The following is a 27,006-nucleotide window of genomic DNA, read 5'->3' as shown; positions in this document are numbered from 1 at the left end:
GTAGGAGCAAATCCCCATAGCAAACCTCTCCTGCTCTGGACAGTTCCTAACATGGACAGAGGTGTCAGCAGAGAGCATTGTGGTCAGACAAAAAATAACAAATCCACTTCCTCTGTAGCATACAGCAGCTGATAAGTACTGGAATGGTTAAGATGTTTAAATAGAAGTAATTTAAAAATATGTTTAATTTTAGTACGTGGCTTATTTATAAGATCTGTTCCATAGAAGATAAGGTTTTGCACGGACATGAATGACCCACTAAGGATATAGCAGCAGCACCTAACTTTGAGGTTGTCACTTTGCTTTGTGGCCCTATGTAATGTTGTTTTACCTTTGAAAGGTACCTGTAGAAAAATACATTAGGTGGCCATACAGCTTCAATGCAAGCACTCATTCGACAGCTGTCTCTCCCGATATACCCATACACATGCACAAATATACAGGTGTTTTCAATGGAGAGAGGAAAGATAAACTAATGCCAACAGCTCTGGTGATGGTTTATCTCTCTGAGAACAAAAGGATTGGGCAGTTGAAATCCAATATGTCTGATCCTCCCCCCCACCCCACTCCGGCTGGTCTCGCTGAAGTTGGTGGCTTCAGTCACCCTTTGACTAAACTGTATGGGGGACTTTAACCATCCACCTAAGAACATGTTGGTAAATTCCATAACATGGCCTACCTGGGCCTCAAAGCAAAATCTGTAATGGTTACATCCCCATTCACGTCTTATACTTATATGTAAGTAGTAGAGGTCCTTTTGGCCCCTTCAGGTGCCCGAGCCCAGTTGCAACTGCTACCGATTCAAAACTCATAGCTAAAACCCTTCATAGCCTTAAAGGGTTACTCCGCCCCCAGACATCTTCTCCCCTATCCAAAGGATAGGGTTAAGATGTCTGATCACGGGGGTCCCGCCGCTGGGAACGCACACAATCTCTCCTGCAGCAACCCCTGTCATTTGGTGCACAGAGTGAGCTTCGCTCCCTGCCTGACGACTGGTGATGCAGGGGTCGGAGGATCCCCATAGACTTGCATTGAGGGGGCGGGAGGTGACATCACAAGGGGTGCATCGCCAGTCATCAGGCACTGAGCGAAGGAGAGATCACGGGGGTTCCCATCGGCAGGACCCCCATGATCAGACATCTCTCAGGGTAGGGGATAAGTTGTCTAGGCGTGGAGTACCCCTTTAAAGAGGTACTCCGGCGCTAAGACAACTTATCCCTATCCAAAGGATAGGGGATAAGATGCCTGATCATGGGGGTCCCGCCGCTGGGGACTCCCGCAGTCTTTCATGCAGCACCCTGCTATTATCAGCCTCCGGAGCGAACATCGCTCCGGAACTGATGACTCACGATCATGAGGCCAGAGTATTGGGACATCACGGCTCCACCCCCATGTGATGTCACGCTCCACCCCCATGTGACGTCACGCTCCACCCCCTCAATGCAAGCCTATGGGAGGGGGTGTGACAGCCAGCACACCCCCTCTCCTAGGCTTGCATTGAGGGGGCAGAGTGTGACGTCCCCAGTGACGGGACCGCGGCGATCAGGCATCTTATCCCCTATCCTTTGGATAGGAGATAAGATGTCTTAGTGCCGGAGTACCCCTTTAATGTGATCCTGTCAGGGGATTTTTGCTGGCCTATCTGAGAGCAGCATGGTATAGTGGGATAGAAGCTGAGGTACGTGATATATAGGATTATGTGTTTTGGAGAAATATTTCAAGGTATAAATAAGCCTAAATCCTGACAGGACTCCTAGGAGAGACAGTAAGAGTCCTGCTCACCCCGCCCACACAGAATGATTGACAGCTTTCCATGTAATAGTGTGTGTGTGTGTCAATCAGCCAGCATTCTTTAAGCTGAGACACTAAGTATCAAGTCCCACCATCTAACTACCATGAAAGAAAACTGGTCATGTGTAAATTGCATCAGGAAAATCTTTATTTCATAGGTTATGCAAAGCAAAAGTAATAATGTCCAATATGTAATGATAATGATGGACAGATCACAAACCACAAGGAGACTGTTACAGTGGGTACAAATGAGTACAAATGTGGTTCAAGACACTTGTATGAACATCTGCAAGAAGACAGCAAAGAAAAAGAAAGGAGTAGAGTCTAATAAAAAATGCAAGTGGTCCCAGCAGGTTTCTACTATAGTTGAGCAGACATCATCTCTTTTGGCTTCGTCAGCGTTTTTAGTATTCCTCATTTTCTTCCACAACTTCTGATCTTACTACTTTTCCATCCTCAATGATGTCAACGATTTTCTTTACCCTTCTAGTCCTTCTAGCGCCTAGAAAGACCTGTACATTAATCATTCTGTATGTTAGTTTTTTTTTCACAAACATGGATGCCGCCTGTAACTATCAGGGCTTAATGGAAATCATAGCTTTGCATTAGCTTAAATGACAAGTATCATGTCAAAAAAACGTATCCCCTATCCGAAGGATAGGGGATACGTTTTTTTGACATGATACTTGTCCTTTAAAGGAGTACTCAGCTGGAATTTTTTTTTAATCAACTGATTTGTAAATTATTTCTATATAAAAATCTTAATCCTTCCAGTACTTCTCAGCTGCTGTATGCTCCACAGGAAGTTCTTTTCTTTTTGAATTTCCTTTCTGTCTGACCACAGTGCTCTCTGCTGACAACTCTTTCCATTTTAGGAACTGTCCAGAATAGGAGCAAATCCCCATAGCAAACCTCTCCTGCTCTGGACAGTTCCTGAGATGGACAGAGGTGTCAGCAGAGAGCAATATGGTCAAACAGAAAGGAAATTCAAAAAGAAAAGAACTTCCTTTGTAATATACAGCAGCTGATAAGTACTGGAAGGATTAGGATTTTTTTTAATTGAAATAATTTACATTGATGATTGTTAATTTAAATAAATTTAAATAAAATATTTTCCAGCGGATTACCCCCTTTAAGAGCCCCAGGTTGGGGGTCAGTGGTATTGAGTCTGTTGGGTCTTCTCAGCAAAGCTAAGACAAGAACTATTGTAAGATATATAGATGTTAGTCAAAATTTAGGAAAGTGGTGCTAAGGCACCTTATATATTGACGTGGATTCAGTTTTTGCTCTTATAACGTTATATGGTTTGGAAATTCTTTGCTGATGGTATATTACCCCCTATATATTGCAATAGATGATTACCTGTGCTGGATCCGGAAGCACTGCCCGATCCACTAGTTGCCCTGATGGTAGCAGGCTGAGTTGCCCTAGATGCTGATCCATATGATGATGCTGTTCCCGATGATGCTGTTGCCGATGATGTTGCTCTAGATGATGATGATGTTGATGTTGCACCGGCTTGTCCTTGTCCTATACCACTGTATTTGTTAAAAGAAAATTATTATTAAAAACATTAGTCTCGACAAAACAACCAAATAAGCTTTCCACCGATTCTTTCTGTCATTCTTACCCTTCGCCCTCCAGAAGCTTGTTGTATGTCTCGATCTCTGCTTCCAATCTGGTCTTAATGTCCAGCAGATCTTCATATTCGGCTGTCTGGCACTCAATGTCCGCTCTCATCTGTGCCAACTGTTCTTCAATGACGGAAATTTGTGCCTGCAGTTGTGCGATCTGCATGCAGTAACGTCCTTCTGTTTCTGCCAAGGTGTCTTCCAGTGATTTTTTCTGCAAACGAAAAAGATTCAACCATTGAAGAACTGACTATGATTATCGGAGGTCTCCATCATGCCCATCATGGCGTTTCATCAAAACGAGCCGGAAACGGTTTGGAACGAGTGAAACAGCTAAAGTCTACAGTCTACTCAAGTGTGGAAAGCAAATTGTAAAACTCACCATGGCCAGTTGGGATTGAAGCTCGATCTCCAAGGCTTGAATAGTCTTCCTTAATTCAGATACTTCACTCTTGGTGGTCTGAACTTCTTGTGCGCCAGTGGATATCTCTTTCTTCAGGCCTTCACTCTTGAGAGAAGAAAGATAATCTTATTAATATTTGTAGACCATGACTTTTTATTGGCTCACTGTAGGTGTCATTGTATACCATTAGTCATATACTTCTACTGAAGTCACCAATAATATTACCTGCTAGTATAGGAAACTTTGTCTACCATACTGTCTAAGATACATAACGAATTCTGGATAATTTTAACTCAAGTAATCAATATTTAAATAGTGTTCTTTATACAAATTTTTACAAAACAGAAGAATATTAGATGTTAAAGGAGTACTCCACCCATAGACATCTTATCCCCTATCCAAAGGACAGGTGATAAGATGCCTGGACGCAGGGGTCCCCCGCGATCTCAGCTGCGGCACCCCAGACACCTGGTGCACGGAGCGAACTTCGCTCCTTGCCAGGTGACTGGCAATGTGGGGCGGAGGCTTGTGACGTCACGGCTATGCCCCCTCAATGCAAGTCTATGGGAGGGGGAGTGACGGCTGTCACGCCCCCCTCCCATAGACTTGCATTGAGGGGGCATAACCGTGACGTCATGAGCCTCTGGCTCTAAACAAATGCCGGGTGCGGCAGGAGATCGTGGGGGTCCCCAGCTGAGGAACCCCCGCGATGAGACATCTTACCCCCTATCCTTTTGATAGGTGATAGGATGTCTAGGGGCGGAGTACCCCTTTAAAGGAAATTGACAGATTCTTGTTCTTTAAAAACGAAGACAAGCAACTTACGTGGCTACAAGATTCACACAATAGAATTACATTCTTTGTTGACATTCCGCACGTAGAGCATAATCAGTCCAATCTACCATTATAGTAGGCCCTACAGTAAGCCATAGACAGTCCTACCTGCATAGACCCTTACCATCTTATTGAATTGGTTTTCAGCATCCTTGCGATTCTTTTCGGCCATTGCTTCATATTGTGCTCTCATGTCATTGAGGATCTGTGTCAGATCATTACCGGGTGCAGCATTCATTTCAACATTAACTTCACCCACAGTTGGTGCTTGGACTCCCTTAACCTCCTATGAAGAAAAAGAGTTGCATTTCTTACAATATTCTATATTAGGGTGTTGACATTAAATAAAATGTCCATGTGAGTTCTTCCCAACTTACATCTTCATGGTTCTTCTTGAGAAGAGCAATCTCTTCGATGAGACTTTCAAGCTGAGATTCCATGTCAGTCTTAGACAAGGTCAGATCATCCAGAACTCTGCGGAGGCCATTGGTATCAGCCTCTACACTCTGGCGGAGAGCCAGCTCATTCTCATACCTGACACGATAAACAGATCATTTTAGGAATAACATTGTTGGACAATAGATGATCATATTGATGCATGTAGGTTGGGTTCTTTAAAGGGTATCTTTCATTAAAAAAAAAACCTTTAGATTATAAATTAGTGTATGCAGAATAACTTTCCAATTGCATGTTATTAAATAATATGCTTCTATCTTTTTAATTTTCCACTTTTGAAAAAATGACCACTAGAGGTCTCTCTACCAGTCCTGGCCACAAGCCCTTTTTATAGATTTCAGACTAATGCTGGAGTCCTAAATCTCAGACTGCAGCCGGGACACAGACAAGCTCAGCTGGCAGCTCTGAATCTTCTCTCTGTTCACAACTACATGTACAGAGAGAAGAAAGATTGGAGCTCAGATAGTAAAATGAATGAGGGCATGCAGTAAGGCAGAGTCAGGAGTATACCCTGCTGTGCTATGAACACAGTGCTGGCTCCTGCCTGTCAGGCAGGGAGCAGTGCTGAGCTTGTCTGTGTCTTCGGCTGCAGTCTGAGACTCCAGCATGAGTCTGAAATGTATAAAAAGGGCTTGAGACCAGGACTGGTAGGGAGACCTCTAGTGGTCATTTTTTCAAAGTGGAATATTAAATAGAAAGAAGCATAGAAAGAAGAACATGCAATTGGAAAGTTATTCTGCATACATTAATCTATAATATAGGAACCCTTTAATGGTGCACTAGCAGCCACTAGATGCAAAAAGCCTACTTGTTTGTGAAATTGGTTATGTTGATAATCTCTTGAGAGCCGATATCAGTTAGATAAATTCTAACCATGTAGTCCAAAATAGTCTCACCCTTTAAGAGATCACACAGTATGCAGCGCTAGACCCTCTTATAGACATTTGAGTAAAGGTGGTCAGGGATCTAATCACCTGGACAATGCTTTAGTCACTTGATTCATATTATTCCAGTTGACTATTTTGGCTTTTTGATGTGCCTACATTATTTTCGAGAACGCCCATCAATAACCAGTCACACTATAATTATCCATGGTAATATAGTTACTGCAAAGGTCTACAGTCAATAACTCATGAAGTCAACATTATGATCATAAATCAGAATGAAGGGGTGTGGCTGCAGTTAACTAAACTCAATTGAAATTTAAATTGGTAGGGTCTAGGAAGCTGAGACATTGGGGTATTATTTGGTGGAGTCCCAGCTCTCAAAACACCAACTTTTTAGCTTATAAAAACATCATATCTTAGCTTCTTTGACCCTATGTATGTCATATGAGCTAAGTGGATATGTTGTTGAACATCTTTTTAGTACTGTGACTACTACTACACGATAATTGCAAGTCATGGCGGAACAGTTTTCATTCTCAAACTTACTTCATCTTGAAGTCATCAGCAGCAAGCCTGGCATTGTCAATTTGCAAGATAATGGTTGCATTTTCATTGTTAGCTTGAACAATCTGCAAAAATGAAATTTATTTTAGATATTTTAGAGAAATCATTTTAAAAAGTAGTATGTAGAATGATTTTTCTCTCTTCAAATGAGACGGTCCCATCATATTGTATAGATGTATAGAAATAAAGACGAGCTCACCGCCTTGTAGACTCTATGGATTGGAAAAATGTCTTTCACATAATTAAAAAAATGAAAACCAAAATAAGGTGGTTTTAAAATCATAGCAGAAACGCCATTTTTTTAATTATGTGAAATACATTTTGGACTTTTATACATCATATTTTTGGGAGCTGGAATTCTACTCATTGAATAGCATTACAACTGGTGTAGGTATATAGACGACATCTTACACATATTATCCACACACATCTGTTCCAACATTAGATGGTAATCTATGTTCATGGTTTCAAGCACACACAGACACACACAAAATTTAAAGCTAGAGGAATGTGTGAAGGAAGATAGCCAACCACAGCATATGAACACAATGCAGTGTTGACACAATTAAAGTCCAGGACCCTAGTGCTGCAAGGTAACTGTGCCAACGAGGGCCAATTACTGAGCCAACATGAGTAATAATATAATTGCAATCTGAGGTCCTCATTTATTTCATTGACCCGCCTCAGGCCTCTAGCACCTAGTTACAAATCACCCCAGTTATACATTATATTTGTATGCCTATTTTAGTCACTGTTATAAAAACTATGCTATGCTATCTATGCATTTGCTCATTGGCATACTGTGTTTTGTAGGGTTAAGTGAACACTCTGTGATTTTAATTATAGTAATATTGTAGCTCTGACAAAATATTAAATCATGGAACAATTATTTTTTTCATTATTAAACTTACCTGAGTTTTTAAATCTTCAATGGTGGCAAAATACTGAGAGTAATCTTTTGCGCCTTCACCAGTGGTGCTACCAGGCCTTTGCTTTTCATACCATTCCTTAATCTTACGTTCAAGCTCAGTATTTGCCTCTTCCAAAGCACGGACTTTATCCAGATAACTGGCCAGGCGGTCATTAAGATTCTGCATGGTTTGCTTATCATTTCCAGAGAAGATGCCGTCACCTCCTCCATAACCACCACCAAAGCCTCCTCCAAAACCGCCTGCTCCACCACCAAAACCTCCTCCAAAGCCAGCTGCTCCACCACCAAAACCTCCTCCAAAGCCAGCTGCTCCACCACCATAATTTCCTCCATGAGCAGCACCACCAGCATGACCATAGCTAGCAGATCCACTGCTAAAACCTCCATGTCCTCCAGCAGCAACACCACCATAACCACCAGCACCACCACCATAACCACCAGCACCACCACCATAACCACCAGCACCACCACCAAATCCAACACCTTGTCCTACACCTACTCCACCACCATAACTACCACCTTGACCGTAACCACCTACGCTTCCGCCATGACCATAGGAGCTAGAGGATGAAACTTGGTGAGATGATGATTGCCTTAAAGAGTAAGACATGTTGTTGAAGCAAAAGGGCACCCTTTCCAGATGAAAAGAAAGAAGCTCCTGTGGGAAGAGTGATATCTGAACAACTTGTATTCTTTATATATATATATCAGATTTAAAGGGTGTGTCACACTTGAATATTAATGTTTTCTCTTTGTCAAAAAGAAGAGTTCCTTGCCAAGTTATTGCCTCCACTTTGATCAATTATCATTAATAATAACCTTGCGTCACCCTTGCCGCTGGTCTTCTCACCCTTGGTTTGATTATCATGCACTTTTGGTTTGAGGGTGGAGTGCAAGGAATTATGCATCAGAACACCTATAGAGAACATGATATGATCATTTAAAAAGGGATTACGAGCATATAAAGAATACACACACACAAAAACAAAAACACATATTCAGAACTGATATTTTAGGGGGCTTCATTTCCAAACCCTGCAGCTGCGGTGAAATGAAATTCCCCATAAGAGCTCTTGCGACAAAAAATAATGGTATACACCAAGAGGACATGCTGGGAACTACTGTTTGGCAACAGCTGGGCATAAATATTCTAGACGGTGTAAACTTATACGAGACCATCTAAGAGTGCACCAGTGGCTTAAAGGGGTACTCCAGTGGAAATTCTTACTGCTTACATCATTAGGATATAGCCCCCTGAGTGCTCTCCCCATTTTCTTGTCTTGGTTTTTGTAATTTAGATTTGTAAATTACTTCTATAAAAAAAATCTTTATCCTTACAGTATGTATTAGCTGCTCTATACTACAGTGAAAGTTATTTTCTTTTTGGATTTCTTTTTTTTTCTGTCCACAGTGCTCTCTGCAGGAACTGTCCAGAACAGGGGCAAATTCCCATTGCAAACCTATGCTGCTCTGGACAGTTCCTGATACAGACAGAGGTGTCAGCAGAGAGCACTGTGGACAGAAAAAAAAAATCCAAAAACAAAAGAACTTTCTCTGTAATTATACAGCCGCCAATAAGTACTGGAAGGATAAATATTTTTTTAATAGAAGTCATTTACAAATCTAAATTTCAAAAACCAAGACAAGAAAATGGGGAGAGCACTCAGGGGGCTATATCACCTAATGATGTAAGCAGCAAGGTCCTCGATGACCTCCGATCAAAGTCTCCTGCGGGGTGCACGTACACAAATGTGAAGTATCAAATCAAACAACCAAAGAAATCGTAAGTGCACTCACCGCATAGCAGAGACTGTCGGGTCCAGAAGTCCGGTAGTGGGATACCGGGTCACGGCATAGGCGCTGGTGAAGTGTGGTGCTCGGAGGCTACGCCAGCAGTTTCGCACGTGATTGCGTGCTTCTTCTGGCCTCGAGGCCGGAAGAAGCACGCACTCATGTGCGAAACTGCCGGTTTCTTATGTTTTTCGTTTTCTTTGGTTGTTTCATTTACAAATCTGTTTAACTTTCTGGCACCAGTTGATAAAAAAAAAAACAAAGTTTTCCACTAGAGTACCCCTTTAACCTAATTGGTGCACCTTTAGACTGTCTAATCTAAGTTTACATAGATTATTAGTCGGTGTAAACTGTGCCAGTATTCTGTGGCACTTGCAACAGTAAGTCTGCTTCTGTGTCTTAGCTAATAGAAGTATATGAGGAAATAATGCAATGTATTATTCATTTACGATTATTATCACAATTTATAAGATTTCCGGGGTTCACATACCCTTCCTTTTCAGAGGCCCCTGTAAGGGACATGTAGTATTGTACTGGGGCCATTTGAATGAATGGCCATTTATGTAGTACATGGACACAGGTCGAGTCACTCAGAACTAAAGCCCCCGATATGATGTCCATATACTGTACTATATGCTCTAATAGGGTGTAATTAAGCGCTATATATACCACTACTCAAGATCTTAAAGGGGTACTCCGCCCCTAGACATCTTATCCTCTATCCAAAGGACAGGGGATAAGATGTCTGATCGCAGGGGTCCTGCCACTGGGGACCCCCTCAATCTCGGCTGCGGCACCGCAGACATCCGGTGCACGGAGCGAACTTCGCTCCGTGCCGGATGACTGGCGATGCGGGGCAGAGGCTTGGGGCGTCACCATCACATCTTCTCCCATAGACTTTTATTGAGGGGGCATAGCCGTGAGGTCACGAGCGAGTGCGGCCGTGACATCACTAGCCTCTGGCGCTGAACCCGACGCTCTGAATGAATGCCGGGTGCAGAACGAAGATCGCTGGGGACCCCCCGCGATCTCGACTACGGCACCCCAGACATCCGATGCACGGAGCGAACTTTGCCCCGTGCCGGATGACTGGCGATGCGGGGTGGAGGATTGTGACGTCACGGTAAACCCTACTGGTGACGTTGCGGCCATGCCCCCTCAATGCAAGTCTATGGGAGGGGGCGTGACGGCCGTCACGCCCCTTCCCATAGACTTGCATTGAGGGGGCGTGGCCGTGATGAGCAGGGTGCAGCCGTGACGTCACGAGCTTACAGCTCTAAACGAATGCTAGGTGCAGCTCGGAGATTGCGGGGGTCCCCAGGGGATAAGATGTCTAGGGGCAGAATACCCCTTTAAGACCAAAGGTTGTCTTGATCTTACACATACTTATGGTCCAAGACTGCACTTTAAGAAAAAACAAGACCAATAGGAAAATTGTGATACTCTTTTTTTTTTTTTTTTTGTTATCTCTAACCAGTTCTATAATATTCAATATTCATAAATATTAAAACTTTAATTTAACTTTAATGTCTTATTACTTTTGTGCTGTAGTTAGCAATTGGCTTAATCTCCTGAAGTTGTACCCAATGAATGGATTCATCAGATTGTGATGTATATTGTCCTTATAAATTGGGAAGAGCACTTCATGACAATGACGAATGGCTTCTAGCACAAGTAGGGACTAGAATTAGAACTGGGACTCTGTGCACCCTGACGGTGTACTACGAGAACTGCAATCTCCTCAATAGGACATGTAGCTACAAATACTCTGAGAGGTTAAACCTTCTCAGGATAAGGCTTGGCATAGTAACCTTAGGAGGTGCCTATTCTCAGAAGAAGGCATGGCATAGTAGGAAAGGGTTTGTACATCTGCAAGAATGCCTGAAATATGAGCCATAGTCGTAGCTGACATTCACACAGATCAAAACGTAGGTTTTCTGTCCTAGCCCTGTGTTTAAAGGAGTAGTGTAGTGAAAGATAACTTATCCCCTATCCATAGGGGATCCATTATGGATCGAAGGTATCCCTGCAATCTCCTGAATGGGGCCCTGGTAGTCTGCTGGAAGGGGACCCCCTCCATGTATCTCGGCCACGGCCTCCTGCGGGGGTCGGAATGGCCTCTTCCGGCAGACTGCTGGGGCCCAGTTCAGGAGATCGCGCGGGGGGGGGGGGGTCCGACCCAGCACAATATATTATAACTTATCCCTATCCTTTGGATAGAAGAGATAAGTTATTTTTCACTGCTCTTCTCCTTTAAAGGGGTACTCCGCCACTAGACATCTTATCCCCTATCCAAAGGGGATAAGATGTCTGATCGCAGGGTCCCGCAGCTAGGACCCCCACGATCTCTGTGCAGCAACTGGCATTCGTTTCGAACACTGGGTCCTGCCGGCGGGGGTTGTGAAATCATGGCCACGCCCCCTCATAATGTCATGCCACGCCCCCTCAATGCAAGTCTGTGGGAGGGGTTGCCTCCCACAGACTTGAGATACATGGAGGGGGCGTGTCGGCCGCGGCCTCCTTCAGGGGTCGGAATGGCCTCTTCCGGCAGACTGCTGGGACCCCGTTCAGGAGATAGCGGGGGGTCCCAGCGGTCAGACCTAGCATGATCTATAACTTATCCCCTATCGTTTGGATAGGGGATAAGTTATTTTTCACTGCTCTTCTCCTTTAAGAGGAGTACTCTGCCACTAGGCATCGTATCCCCTATCCAAAGGATAGGGGGTAAAATGTCTGATCGCAGGGTCCTGCAGCTGGGACCCCCACGATCTCTGTGCAGCACCTAGCATTCATTTCAAACACTGGGTCCTGGCAGCGGGGGTTGTGACATCATGGCCACGCCCCCTCGTAATGTCATGCCACACCCCCTCAATGCATGTCTGTGGGAGGGGTTGCCAAGACCCCTCCCTTAGACTTGCATTGAGGGGGCGTGACATGATGTCACAAGGGGGCGTGGCCACGACATCACGATCCCCCCCGCAGCCCGCTCCAAGCGTTCGGAACAAAATGTTCCGAATGCTGGGTCAACGGAGTTCCCCATTTAAATACTCTGGACAAGGCCCGGTGCCTTCATGGTACTAACCACTAGCATCCAGTTATACCTATTTGTACCCCTGTATGAACAAACTTCTTCCTACTATGTAATACTATCATTCAATATGGCCTCATTCAAAGGCTTTGTTGGTAGTTATGTCAGATTTGATAGTGGTAATAGCGCAACATGCACCACTATTCTTCACATCAAAATGACAAACACCACTTTACCCAACAGACTCCATTATAAGTAAAAAAAAAAGACTCCATTGCCAAAACAAGAGCTGCAGTTTGCTTCAAAGGAAGTTGTGTAGTTCTTTCCAGTCTGACCACAGTGTCAGGAACTGTATCAGGAACTGTCCAGAGCAGGAGCAAATCCCCATTGCAAACCTATCCTGTTCTGGAGAGCTCCTGACAAAGACAGAGGTGGCAGCAAAGAGCATTGTGGTAAAACTGAAAAGTATAACATACAGCAGCTGATAAGTACTGGAAGGGTTAAGATTTTTTTTTATAGAATTAATTTACAAATTTGTAAAACTTTCTGGAACCTGTTGATTTCAAAACATTTTTTTCCCCTCCAGAGTACCCCTTTAACAGTCTGAGAGAGCACAGGTGAGCAAGACAAGAACTAGTTAGTTTTTGATTTGAAGTATGTATCATGTATGTGTTTGTGTTTGTGATTGTATGTGATGATGTGTTTGTATATGACTGTGTAAATGCCATTGGCCAGAGCTCTATGGGACCGCCTACACATCTCAGGGCCAAAACAGGAAGCTGCATTGAGCCTGTACAGGACAGACAAGGTAAAGAGGCAGATGGGAATCACACATTTAGTCCATTAAGTACAGTAGTCCCTCAAGTTACAATATTAATAGGTTCCAGGACGACCATTGTATGTTGAAACCATTGTATGTTGAGACCATAACTCTATGGAAACCTGGTTCTGAAGCCACCAAAATGGCATTTGAGGGTGCGTTCCCACAGGGCGTATACGCAGCGTATTTGACGCTGCGCAAAATTTATGGCAGCAGCGGGAAATACGCTGCGTATTCCTTGCTCACTATACACACAGGGCTTTCTGCCGGCAGCCCTATGTGTGCAGTGAGTTTTGGAGGCGGAGCCGCACGTCACAGTCACGCCGGCACACGGCCCCGCCTCTAAAACTCACTACACGCATAGGGCTGCCGGCAGAAAGCCCTGTGTGTATAGTGAGCAAGGAATACGCAGCGTATTTCCCGCTGCTGCCGTAAAATTTGCGCAGCGTCAAATACGCTGCGTATACGCCCTGTGGGAACGCACCCTAAAAATAGGAAAAAGTGAGGATTAAACAAAAATAAGTAGATAACTAATATAGATAAAGCAAATCCTGAAAGATCTGCTGGGAGCTATAAATCACTGTCTGTTTCAGTGTTTTCGAACCAGGGTGCCTCCAGCTGTTGCAAAACTACAACTCCTAGCATGCCCGGACAGCCTTTGGCTGTCCGGGCATGCTGGGAGTTGTAGTTTTGCAACAGCTGGAGGCACCCTTGTTGGGAAATACTGGTCTATTTAGAGGACAGAAGCTTCTTCAGGGTCCTGTACAGTACACAGTGTCCTAAAAAAGTAAAATGGAACTGCCCTTACTTGGTGTCCAAAGGAGCAGCATAGGTTAAAAGTAGTACAGAACATGTAGTAGCTCCCTGTACTGTAGGGGGCGCTACCAGACAGCCAGTCAGTGCATACACTTTAGGAATACAAGGGTTTTACCAGTGAATGCCTATTCTGATTGGTTGGTCCTTCCAGCCATTGACATGTTTCACAGCTTCCATAGCATTGTATGTTGGGTCTGGTTTCAAGTTACAATGGTCCAGAAAAGACCATTGTATGCTGGAACTATTGTATGTTGAGGCCATTTTAAGTTGAGGGATCACTGTACAACCAAATGAATCTTTAGTTCTTAAATGGATAATGAACCAACAAGAAACAAAATACAAATCGGTACTGGTGTAATTCCAGATGTCCCTAATTATTGGATACGAAGTGAACAGGAAAAACAAGGGAATTTTGGGCGGAGCGCTTTTGCTTGTAAAGAACAGGACTCAACAGCCACGGTTGCACAGGACAAAAGATTTATTGAAATAGAAATCATAGGACAACGCGTTTCGGCGTTAACAAGCTTCTTCCTCAGGTCCACAGAGATCACTAAAGTGATGACAAATATAAGTGTAGAGAAGAGATAAGAACAATCACTAAAATGACAGATAAAAAAACATATGGGATATGTATACATAAAGGGAAAGACAGTAAATATGTCATTGCTTGAGATCTAAAAAATCATGGTGTGGTAAAAATGCCGTAAAAAGGGAGGGGGGGAGAGAAAAAAAAAAGGGGTTCTGAGGTTTCAGAAACGGTCAGACCTATAGTGTGTCAAATGTGTGGGGATATCTCCGCAGGGCAGGTAGCAGGCTTTGTCTGCAGGTGTTCATGCCAAAAAATTCATGGATCCTTATCTATAGCAATAGACATCCTTACTGGAAAAAAAAAATCCCATTTCCATATATAAAAAATAAATATATGTCTGACATAAAGGTCTGGAATAGCATGAGAAAGGGGGGTACGAAGGGGCCCAACTCACCACCTCGTCTTGGGTTTCATCGTGGTCCGCCGGGAGATTCCAGCAGAGCAAAAACAAAAACCCTCTGTGGGGGGAAGGATGAGTGGGGTATATGCAGTGTGCCGCTCACTTTCCCCTTTTCCGTATCTCCAAGAGTACGGAAATGTAGATGCGAAGTGAACATGAAAAACGGAATTTTGGGCGGAGCGCTTCTGCTTGTAAAGAACAGGACTCAACAGCCACGGTTGCACAGGACAAAAGATTTATTGAAATAGAAATGATAGGACAACGCGTTTCGGTGCCATGGTCTGTATCACGCCACTTGGCGCCAAGTGGCATGATACGGACAGTGGCCAACGTCTGAGCTCCCCCCGGACCATCCACCGCCTCCCAGCTAAGAGAAGACGATCGTCGCCATCTACCTGCCAGCCTGGGATATACACCGGGTGAGTGCTCCGTTATCTCTCTCCATATGAATCTTAAATATTGCCATTCAGAATAAGAGTTAATAAAAGGGAACCAATCATGAGATTTTACCATGCGTGACAATGCATTAAATATGGTGAAATCTTCATCCTCACCATCCCCGGGAGACATTCCTACCCACAGGGAGGGTCAGGATATGAATTTTAAACGTCTCCCCCGCTGGCCCCGTAAGTAGTCCCCTAGGCGGAGAGCTATACTTACCTAGTCTCATCTTCTCTGTAGTAATCACGCCCCCTCAGTGTGATTGACAGCCCAGGTCACTGCTCTGCTCCCTAAGCAGACAGAGCAGAGCGATGACGCGGGCCGTGCCTGGGCTATCAATCATGCTGAAGTGGGCATGATTACAGCCAAGAAGATGGACTAGGTAAGTATAGCTCCCCGCCAGGGGGGAACTACCTAAGTGGGTGGCGGGGGACACTGCGGGAAGGAATGTGTATATATATGGTAAAAGCTCATGATTGGTTCCCTTTAAAGGGGTACTCCGGTGGGATTTTTTTAAAATCAACTGGTGCCTGAAAGTTAAACAGATTTGTAAATTACTTCTATAAAAAAAATGTTATCCTTCCAGTACTCATCAGCTGCTGTATGCTCCACAGGAAGTTTTTTTTTGTTTTTTAATTTCGTTTCTGTCTGACCACAGTGCTCTCTGCTGACACCTCTGTCCATGTCAGGAACTGTGCAGAACAGGAACAAATCCCCATAGCAAACATCTCCTGCTCTGTACAGTTCCTGACATGGACAGAAGTGTCAGCAGAAAGCACTGTGGTGAGACAGAAAAGAACTACACAACTTCCTGTGGAGCATACAGCAGCTGATAAGTACTGGACGGATTAAGATTTTTAAATAGAAGTCATTTAGAAATCTGTTTAACTTTCTGGCACCAGATGATTAAAAGAAGAAGAAAAAAAAAAAGTTTTCCACCGGAGTACTCCTTTAAGATGGCCTCGTGTTCTATAAAAGTCCAAATTTTTTGCAGTTCGGGGGGGTAAAATTAATGTTTCAAAGAAGTTATGGGGAAACACATTAAAGGGGTTATCCAGGAAAAAACTTTTTAATATACAGTATATACATCAACTGGCTCCAGAAAGTTAAACAGATTTGTAAATTATTTTTATAAAAAATTTTTTTAATCCTTTCAGTACTTTTGAGCTGCTGAAGTTGAGTTGTTCTTTTCTTTCTAAGTGCTCTCTGATGACACCTGTCTCGGGAACTGTCCAGAGTAGAAGCAAATCCCCATAGCAAAGCTCTTTCTACTCTGTGCAGTTCCCGAGACAAGCAGAGATGTCAGCAGAGAGCACTGTTGTCAGACAGAAAAGAACAACTCAACTTCAGCAGCTGATAATTATTGGAAGGATTAAGATTTTTTTTTTTAATAGAAGTAATTTACAAATCTGTTTAACTTTCTGGAGCCAGTTGATGTATAAATATATATAAAAACTTTTTTTTCCTGGAATACCCCTGTAAGGGTCTTTATGGGAGGTAAAAGTATAGCCATGATGGCACCCATTCCATGGCCTATAGCAGTGTTTCCAAACCAGGATGCCTACAGCTTTTGCAAAACTACAACTCTCAACAGGCCCGGGCCCGGACAGCCAAAGGCTGTCCGGGCACGAGCATGCTGAGAGTTGTAGTCTTGCAAAAGCTTGAGGCACCCTGATTGGAAACAATGACCTATAGCAAATGTGTCCAGCACTTACCTAGACTGGATGAGTAGCTGCACCCAGACTATTGTCCCCCCCCCCCCCCCCAGTCTTTGAGCTCATACTTAGATGGAAAATAGTTTCCCATGGTGTGACAATTGCCTGGTGACTCTTAGCTCACAGCTCATTAAAAACCTTATCTTAGATTTGTCGTAATTTCGATTTAATTCAGCATTTGGGATTGTATAATTGCAATGACAAAGCCGATAAATATCTAACTAGCGCACTTGGCAAGTATCGAGCTGCCAGTTTCCAACAAGTCGAGCAGAAAAGCTGCCGGTGCTCGGGGGGAAACACTTGTGGTGGGTGTGTATGAGAGCAAAGTATTAAAGGGGTACTCCCATGGAAATTTTTTTTTTTTTTTTTTATAAACTGGTGCCAGAAAGTTAAACAGATTTGTAAATTACTTCTATTAAAAAATCTTAATCCTTCCAGTACATTTTAGGGGCTGTATACTACAGAGGAAATTCTTTTCTTTTTGGATTTCTCTGATGTCATGAACACAGTGCTCTCTGCTGACCTCTGGTGTCCATTTTAGGAACTGTCCAGAGCAGCATATGTTTGCTATGGGGATTTTCTCCTGCTTTGGACAGTTCCCCAAAAAATGGACAGCAGAGGTCAGCAGAGAGCACTGTGGTCGTGACATCAGAGAAATCCAAAAAGAAAAGCATTTCTTCTGTAGTTTACAGCCCCTAAAAAGTACTGGAAGGATTAAGATTTTTTAATAGAAGTAATTGGCACCAGTTGACTTAAAAAAAAAAAAAAAAAGTTTTCCACAGGAGTACCCCTTTAATATTATAGGAGTGAGTGATGTGAGTTTGGATTAAAAACTGCATTGCTATAAATTACCTGTCAGGTCTTCTATGCAGAATGTTAAAGGGGTACTCCGGAAGAAAGGACATTTTTCAAAATCAACTGTCACAAAATTATATAAATCTGTAAACTACTTCTATTGACACATCTTAAGCCTTATCAGCTGCTTTATGTTCCAGAGGAAGTTGTGTAGTTCTTTCCTGTCTGACCACAGTGCTCTCTGACGCCACCTTTGTCAGTGTCAGGAACTGTCCTAAGCAGATGCTATTCCCCATAGCGAAGCTCTCCTGCTCCGCATAGTAGGTGCCAGCAGAGAGCAGACTGGAAACGACTTAAAGGGGTATATATCAACTGGCTCCAGAAAGTTAAACAGATTTGTAAATTACTTCTATTAAAAAAATCTTAATCCTTTCAGTACTTATGAGCTTCTGAAGTTAAGGTTGTTCTTTTCTGTCTAAGTGCTCTCTGATGACACCTGTCTCGGGAACTGCCAAGTTTAGAAGAGGTTTGCTATGGGGATTTGCCTCTAACCTGCTGGTTTCCCTGTAAATAAATGTTCAACCGTTTAAGTGGCTTAAAGGAGTAGTCCAGTGGTGACCCAGTGGTGAACAACTTATCCCCTATCCTAAGGATAGGGGATAAGTTGCAGATCGCGGGGGGTCCGACCGCTGGGGCCCCCTGCGATCTCCTGTACGGAGCCCCGACAGCCAGTAGGAAGGGGGCGTGTCGACCTCCGCACGAAGCGGCGGCTGACACGCCCCCTCAATACAACTCTATGGCAGAGCCGAAGCGCTGCCTTCGGCAATCTCCGGCTCTGCCATAGAGATGTATTGAGGGGGCGTGTCGGCCGCGGCTTCGTGCGGAGGTCGACACGCGCTATCTGGCCAGAGAGTCGGGGCCCCGTACAGAGAGATTGCAGGGGGCCCCAGCGGTCGGACCCCCCGCAATCTCAAACTTATCCCCTATCCTTAGGATAGGTGAAACGTTTTTCACCACTGGACTACCCCTTTAAAATATGACTTTGGATTGTTAGCCAAGCCAGAATCTCCTCATAAAGAGTTACCCATATGCAGACAGCTGTTTATGGATATTTTGCCCTTTATCAGTATAAAACAGGATGCTGGCGGGCAGAGAGGCCTTTTACTTGCATTGAGGTGGTAATATGTCTCCTTAAGAATTAAACCCAACACTCTAAACAGGGGAGCAGGGCCCAATATATCAAACAAGACCCCTGGCCCAAAACCTGGGCTACCCCCCCCTCCCCAATTAAATGTACCCCACCCCAAAAACTTTACTTTTATTATAACAAGAATAAAAATGGAGGATAAAGATCTCTTACCTACACACTGAAAAGACTAATATTAAAATATTAAAGGGGTACTCCTGTGGAAAACTTTTTTTTGTTAAATCAATTTTAAGTTAAACAGATTTGTAAATCAATTCTATTAAAAAAATCATAATCCTTCCAGTAGAGAAATCCAAAAAAGAAATGCATTTCCTCTGATGTCATGACCACAGTGCCCCCTGCTCACCTCTGCTGTCCATTTTAGGAACTGTCCAGCGCAGGAGAAAATCCCCATAGCAAACATATGCTGCTCTGGACAGTTCCTAAAATGGACAGCAGAGGTCAGCAGAGAGCACTGTGGTCATGATATCAGAGGAAATGCATTTCTTTTTTTGGATTTCTCTTTAGTACACAGCCCCTAAAAAGTACTGGAAGGATTAAGATTTTTTTAAAGAAGTCATTTACAAATCTGTTTAACTTTCTGGCACCAGTTGATTAAAAAAAAAAAAAAAAATAGTACCCCTTTAACATTCCCTCCTCAATATATTTAGCTGTCAACCAGCTGTAATGGCCATTGCCTCTTTAGCTTCCTGATGATGCTGCTGTCACAGCGAAACATGTCGAGGAGGGCATGTTAATATTTTAATATTAGTACCTCCAGTGTAGGTGATGGAGATCTGCCTCCTCTGATCACCGTTTCCTGTAATATAGTTATAGGGTGGTTACTTTGACCCAAGTGATACATACTGACTTTTTAACTTTGGTTAGGAGGTCACATGATTTATATATTCATTTTTACTCTTACTATAATAAAGGTTAAGTTGTAAAGGTGGAAGACCTTTAACAAAGTTTTTTCTTTCTTTTTTTTTTTTTTTTTTACGGCGGGCTTTGGCCCGGGAGCCCTGGCCTTGAGTGTCTCCTTGTATGTCCATTTCCTACTCTGTGACTCCTCAGCATACATGGCCAACAATACATGGCATTTTACCCAACATAGGGTATAGGTAGCTGCAAGAAACCCCTTCCTGAGAGCCAAGACTCTTAGAGAAAAACCAGACGAATGGATAGGCATAAGTCCTACTTGACCAATCCTTTTTTTGCTCCTCAAGCAGAACTATATTGACTGTCAAGCAGCCATCTCAAGGTCAATAGATAGCTGTTATACCTGTTACCACCACCAGGTGGTATATGACATGAGCTCTCACCTGGTAGACCACTCGCCCTCGGTCTAGGGATACCTTTTTTTTATTTCTTTGGCTCTATGATGATTAAAGGGGTACTCCGCCCCTAGACATCTTATCCCCTATCCTTTGGATAGGGGATAAGATGTCTGTTCGGGGGGGGGGTCCCGCCGCTGGGGACCCCCGCGATCTCGGCTGGGCACCCCAGACTGGCATTTGTTTAGAGCGTCGGGTGCAGCACCGGAGGCTCGTGACATTACGCCCACGCCCAGCTCTTGACATCACGGCCACACCCCCTCAATGCATGTCTATGGGAGGGGGCGTGCACGCCCCCTCCCATAGACTTGCATTGAGGGGGCGTGACCGTGATGTCACGAGCCTCCAGCGCTGCACCCGCCGCTCTAAACGAACGCCGGTGCAGCAGGTAGACCCCCGCGATCAGACATCTTATCCTTTGGATAGGGGATAAGATGTCTAGGGGCCGAGTACCCCTTTAAAGAATGAACGATGACAACCAGACCTGGTATAACTTGCATCAGAAAAGTATTTATTTTTTGCAATTGTGCAAAGCAAAAGAAAATAATGTTGAACATGAAGATAATATTGAGCAGAAACAGATTACTGTAGCATTATGGGGATGAGAGACTTACATAAACATACATAGCTGCGGAAAGGCAGCGCAGAAAATCACATGATGTTCATTCTCCAACTATACAACATTACAGATTGGCCTCCTTATTCTTTTTCGTCCCAGTCGAATATCATCCCATAAAAGTAGAAGTAGAGGATACTAAAAACAAAGGATTTGTGAATGAACCCGGCAGGTTTCCATTTTGCTTGAGCAGACATCTTCTCTTTTTTTGGCTTGGCGGGTGCTTTTAGTATTCTTCATTTTCTTCCACAACATCTGATCGCACAACTTTACCATTCTCAATGATGTCAATGACCTTCTTTACTCTCCTTGTCCTCTTTACTCCTGAAAGAAGTCAAAAGTGGAGTCATTTATCATCGCAACATTGATAACACTTTGGGTAAGAGTTATTTTACACAGAAGGTAAGGATATTGGAGGAGATTTATCAAAACTTGTCAAGAGAAAATGGTGCCCAGTTGCCCATAGCAGCCAATCAGATCGCTACTTTCTTTTTTCAGAGGCCTTGGTTGCGATGGGCAACTGGTCAACTTTTCCTCTGGACGGGTTTTGATAAAACTCCCTCATTGAGTAACTAGGTACAATGTTTACCTGTGCTTGATCCTGAACCACTCCCGGTTCTGCTAGGTGTAGTTTGAGGGGCCCGTGTTGGTACTGGTGTTGTTTTTCTGTCGGTTTGTCCTAAACCACTGAAAATATTATAGGGCAATTATTATTTTTGTATTAGTCCCACCAAACCATGCACGTAAATGCTCTTCCAACTGTAATGTTCGTTCTTACCCTTCGCCCTCCAGAAGCTTGCGGTACATCTCGATCTCTGCTTCCAACCTGGTCTTAATGTCCAGCAGATCTTCATATTCGGCAGTCTGGCACTCAATGTCGGCTCTGAGCAATGCCAGCTGCTCTTCCACTCCTGAGATATGTATCTGCAGTTGTGCGATCTGCATGCAGTAGCGTCCTTCGGTCTCTGCCAATGTTTCTTCCAGTGATTTTTTCTGCAAAAGAGGAGACATCGCCATAAATCACCATATATACTTATGTAGAACTTTCCTATTGGTTTTGCACTTAAAGGGGTATTCCAGGATTTTTTTTTATTCGACTATGCTGCAGGGGCTGTAAAGTTAGTGTACCCTCATAATATAGTGTCTGTATCTGTGTGTGACGGTTTTCTCACAATTCTTCTGTGATTTTCACCCCAATATTTATTTTTAACAGCATACAAAATGACTGTTGTCTCAGATTTTTCCCAGGTTGCAATGTGGCCGAGACCTGACATCACTATTCAGCTGATGACAGGGAGCCTGTCTGCTTCAATGGGTGGAGCGACCGCTTGGTGGGAGAGAGATCAATCTGCAACTAATTGTATTTATGCATCAGCTGTAGGCACCCTGATTGAAAACACTGGTCTTTTGAATGGATGCAGCTCATTTATGTTTCAATGGGTGGGGTGGCTGATGTGTGGGAGGGTGGAACATTGAATTATGGGATTTGTAGGCAAAAGAAGAAAACTCAAACAGGAAATACCAGTTCACAAAAAGCTAGCCACAGTGTTATGGTAATCTCACAACATAGCCATTTAGCCCCAAGACAAGTGCAGATCCTTCCTAAGCATGTCCATTACTGTCTGCCAGGTACGTACTAAAATCACCTTATGGTGGAGAACCCCCTTTAAGATAATATTAGACGGAGTAGCAGTCACCCCATGGCTTTTGTCCCTGGCATTTTGTATATTTTGCATTTTGGCCCAAGAGCTTCAAGTTGTCCCCCTGGGCTTTGAATGAATTAGTATCACCTGTAAGTAAAAATATCATATTTTTCGGTAAAAAGTCTCTCACCATAGCAAGCTGTGACTGAAGCTCGATCTCCAAAGCTTGAAGTGTCCTCTTCAGTTCAGATATTTCACTCTTGGAGGTCTGAACTTCTTGGGCGCCAGTGGTTATTTCTTTCTTCAGACCTTCACTCTAGAGACAAAATGTACAGTTGTTGACGTTAGTTTTAAAAGGAACGAACAACCAATAAGATTGCATGTCAGCTATAAACTGTGTGTGGGAGCCATTTTGTCCCTTTTACAAGAGGACAGGCTCTGATATTATAGGCAATCTAAAACCTCAAGAATATCTCCTGTGCCCCATGTCCTTTTGTTGGTTAGGTATTGGAAAGCACTGGACACTGCGGAAGAAAAATAACCAATGGAAGAGGAAGCGCCCGCATTGGTTCTTTTTCTTCCGCACTGTCCAGTGCTTTCCTATACATTTCCTTGATGGGATTCCTAGGAGGATCTACGTGGGACCAGCCGGCTGCTGATCATGGTGTATTGACTACGGGCTTGTGCGGGTGTTGTTCTGACAGAACAAGACTATCCGGTAAGGAGCTGGAGCTTAGCTTCTGTATCGGAACGTACTATACGAGAGCGCACATCTCTCTTTTTGTTTTTTACTTTCAGAATCCCTATGTAGGTTACGACCACCTATATGCAGTCGAAAGAAGACTCAATGAAATAGAACCTAAATAGGAGTCTTACCATTCTATTGAACTGATCTTCGGCATCCTTGCGGTTCTTCTCAGCCATAGCTTCATATTGTGCTCTCATATCGTTGAGGGTCTTAGTCAGATCATTGCCTGGTACTGCATTCATTTCTACGTTGACATCACCCACAGTTTGTTCATGTTGACCCTTAAGTTCCTGTGAGTGACAAATATCACCAATTGGTGTTAGTACATGGGATGGGAATAAGAGCAATACATATTTGGGAAATTGTTTTAAAACTTACATCTTCATGGTTCTTCTTGAGGAAGGAAATCTCTTCAATAAGACTCTCGAATTGGGATTCCAGGTCAGATTTGGACAGGGTCAGATCATCCAGGACTCTGCGGAGGCCATTGGTATCAGCCTCTACACTCTGGCGGAGAGCCAGCTCATTCTCGTACCTGATAAGACACACAGATAGGGTCTTAGGAATGACATTGTTTATTGTTGGACAGGAGGTGGTCACGGTGATGTGTGTAGGTAGGTTTCTTTATCATGAAGCTCTAGCGGCCTATAGCTGCAACAAGCTCACATTGGTTACATTTGTAGAATTGGTTATGTTGATTCAAGTTAGATATGTTTTTAGACATGTTCTCCAAAAAGAGTCCCACCCTTTAAGAAGTCATACTCTATCTCTATGTACAGACCCTCTTACTCATATTTCGAGGTATTAGTACTTTTTTCTTATTGGACAGAATAAAATAGATTTTCTTGAGCTAAGGAGTTCAAGGAGAGCCAGGTCATTCTCCTACCTGACAACACATACATTTGGGCACTTATGAATGATTTACCTTGTTGGCTCCATAACACGTATATGTATTGGCTGGGCTTAAGGTGGTATTGACCAGTTAAGGTGGTATTGACTTCCAATGCCTATGCTGAACAAGCTCTACATTAGATAAGCATTTGTACTATGGCACACTTACTTCATCTTGAAGTCATCAGCAGCAAGTCTGGCATTGTCGATTTGCAGGACAATGCTTGCGTTTTCATTGGAGGCTGTAGTAATCTGCAAGGAACGAGGAATTGTGGATGCTATTTAATTTAATGTGACACAAGCAGCAGGAAATTGTGTGGACTTACTTTAAAAGTCTAGAATAATGGCATTAAAATGTATTTATCTACCCAAATTTCTATTGAGGCAACTGAAACTACATTCACTATACAAATGAGTAAAAGACATAGCTGTCACACCATGTAGCCCTAAAATGTCTCATTCTCACTCCTTACATAGACACTGAAAAATACACGTCTAGCTGTTCGTATAGCTTACCTGGCCTTTGAGCTGCTCAATAATCTGGAAATACTTGGAGTAGTCCTTTTTCTCTCCTGAAGAGGAATGACCTCTTTGCTTCTCGTACCATTCTTTAATCATACGTTCAAGCTCAGCATTGGCCTCTTCCAAGTCATGGACTTTGTCCAGATAGCTGGCCAAGCGGTCATTAAGATTCTGCATGGTTTGTTTCTCATTTCCAGAGAAGATGCTGTCACCACCATGGCCGCCATAAACACCTGCTCCACCACCATGGCCTCCTCCATAAACACCTGCTCCACCACCATGGACTCCTCCAAAACTGGCTGCTCCACCACCATGGACTCCACCAAAACTGGCTGCTCCACCACCAAAGCTTCCTCCATAAGAACCACTACCAGCACCTACATTATGGCCATAGCTAGCAGATCCACTGCTAAAACCACCACCATGACCACCATGCCCGCCATGCCCGCCACCAAAACCGAGACCTTGTCCAAAGCCTGCTCCAGCATGAACACCACTTCCATGTTGACCAAATCCACCTGCGCCTCCACCGTATCCTCGGGAGCTAGAGCCTGAGGCTTGGTGAGATGATGACTGCCTTAAAGAGTAAGACATGTTGTTCAAGCAAAAGGGCACCCTTTCCAGATGAAAATAAAAGCAGCTTCTATGGAAAGAGTAATATCTGCACAGTTCCTATTCTTTATATACTGGATTCCAAGGGTGTGTCAAGCCCAAATGTTAATGGTTTTTTTCCAGACATCAAGTTCCTTGCCAAGCTATTGCCACTGCTTATAGCATTTATCAATTATCATTATTAATTAATTTGCATCACTCTAGCCGCTGGTCTTCTCGCCCTTGGGTTGTTTGTCGTGTTAGCGTGGTTTAAGGGTGGAGCACATCTTACCATCACATCATCTGAACACCTTGATAGAGAGTAGGATTTCTATGTCTCAATACACCATAGGAATCATTGTTATACTTCATGACTAAGTTTTACTCAGGTACTCTCAGTGAAACCTATAAGACAATACAGAATTAATCTTTTTATGAGTATTCATTATGGTAATCATTATGGTATTCATTTAAAGTAATCTCAAAAAATGCCACAACTTCATATTTATTTTATTAGATGTTTAGATCTAAAGGGATGTGTGAACATAAAAACTCCTATCATATTATAATGATGGCAATAATCTGATCGCTGTGGGTCTGGATCCTGACACCCCTAGATTTTGTCGCATCCAGCCAGACATGTTTTCTGCAGCAACCATTAGATGACCGGACCTCCATACATGAACCCAGAAACAGTGACGCACCTAGGTTTTGCCTAAATTGGCCCCCGCCGAGGCACACGCCACCGAAGCATAGGTACATCACAGGGGCCCGTCCAGCACAAGTGTGCACTCGCTAATGGGGAACCCAGTCACAGATCCCGAGACGAGTGAGCGCCACTTACAACCTACACTGAGAAGACATGATAAACTTTGCCCCAGATACCGATGAAGTCCCTCATTAGTACCTGCACTGTGGCGAAAGAAAGATATGGCCAGGCTGTAGAGGAGATTGCTGCGTGGGACGTGAGGTAAGCATAATCATTTTTTTCTTTCATCCTGTCATCTTGGAGGGGGAAGGGTGGCTACCTACCTAACGACTTAGCTACCTACTTAGCTGGCTACCTACTTACATTCCTACCTACCTGCATAGCTACCTACTTGACTTCTATCCTATCTACATAGCTACCTACCTACATAGCCACTTACCTAGCCATCTGACTACTGACCTACATAGCTACCTACATAGCTAGCTAGCTACTTACCTACTTTGCTATTTACCTTCCTACCTACATAGCTATCTACCTAGCTATCAACCAACCTACATAGCTACCTATCTACCTACTTAGTTACCTACCTGGCTACCTACCTGCTTATTACCTGCTACCCACTAAGCAAGCTACCTACCTATCTTTTTACTTACCTATTTACTTGGCTACCTACCTTCCTGGCTACCTAACCACCTACTTGGCTACTAACTTACTAACATATTTACCTACGGGGGGGGGGGGATTGATCTACCTTCCTAAGATGTTATTTACGCATCTGCTTTTCTACCTGCCTTTAGAAGGGATCTACTGTTGAGAGACATACCTACTTGCCTACTGTGACCTACTATTCTACCCACTTTTACTATGCTGGACA

General features: G+C 43.6%; 2 protein-coding genes across 3 annotated transcripts; both read right to left on the bottom strand.

Annotated features, from left to right (window-relative positions):
• Positions 1-1,935: 1,935 nt before the first annotated feature.
• Positions 1,936-8,262, bottom strand: LOC130296307 (keratin-3, type I cytoskeletal 51 kDa-like). 2 transcript variants are annotated; one of them, XM_056547700.1, is made up of 8 exons: positions 7,478-8,262; positions 6,549-6,631; positions 5,037-5,193; positions 4,784-4,945; positions 3,805-3,930; positions 3,422-3,636; positions 3,154-3,329; positions 1,936-2,303 (listed from the first exon to the last, which is right to left on the bottom strand). In XM_056547700.1, the coding sequence occupies exons 1-8, from the start codon at positions 8,105-8,107 to the stop codon at positions 2,287-2,289; spliced, it is 1,566 nt and encodes a 521-aa protein (XP_056403675.1). In that variant the 5' UTR covers positions 8,108-8,262; the 3' UTR covers positions 1,936-2,286. The 2 variants fall into 2 exon arrangements, with proteins under 2 accessions (XP_056403675.1, XP_056403674.1); XM_056547699.1 differs by having other exon boundaries at positions 1,936-2,293.
• Positions 8,263-20,905: 12,643 nt separating this feature from the next.
• Positions 20,906-25,645, bottom strand: LOC130296305 (keratin-3, type I cytoskeletal 51 kDa-like). The gene is made up of 8 exons (XM_056547696.1): positions 24,827-25,645; positions 24,480-24,562; positions 23,798-23,954; positions 23,548-23,709; positions 22,862-22,987; positions 21,807-22,021; positions 21,618-21,715; positions 20,906-21,352 (listed from the first exon to the last, which is right to left on the bottom strand). Exons 1-8 carry the CDS (start codon positions 25,424-25,426, stop codon positions 21,255-21,257), a joined length of 1,539 nt encoding a protein of 512 aa, XP_056403671.1. The 5' UTR covers positions 25,427-25,645; the 3' UTR covers positions 20,906-21,254.
• Between the last annotated feature and the right edge of the window lie 1,361 nt (positions 25,646-27,006).

This window comes from Hyla sarda, chromosome 12, assembly GCF_029499605.1.
Source record: "Hyla sarda isolate aHylSar1 chromosome 12, aHylSar1.hap1, whole genome shotgun sequence".
Taxonomy (NCBI): domain Eukaryota; kingdom Metazoa; phylum Chordata; class Amphibia; order Anura; family Hylidae; genus Hyla; species Hyla sarda.
This window is presented reverse-complemented; position numbering and strand designations above follow the sequence as displayed.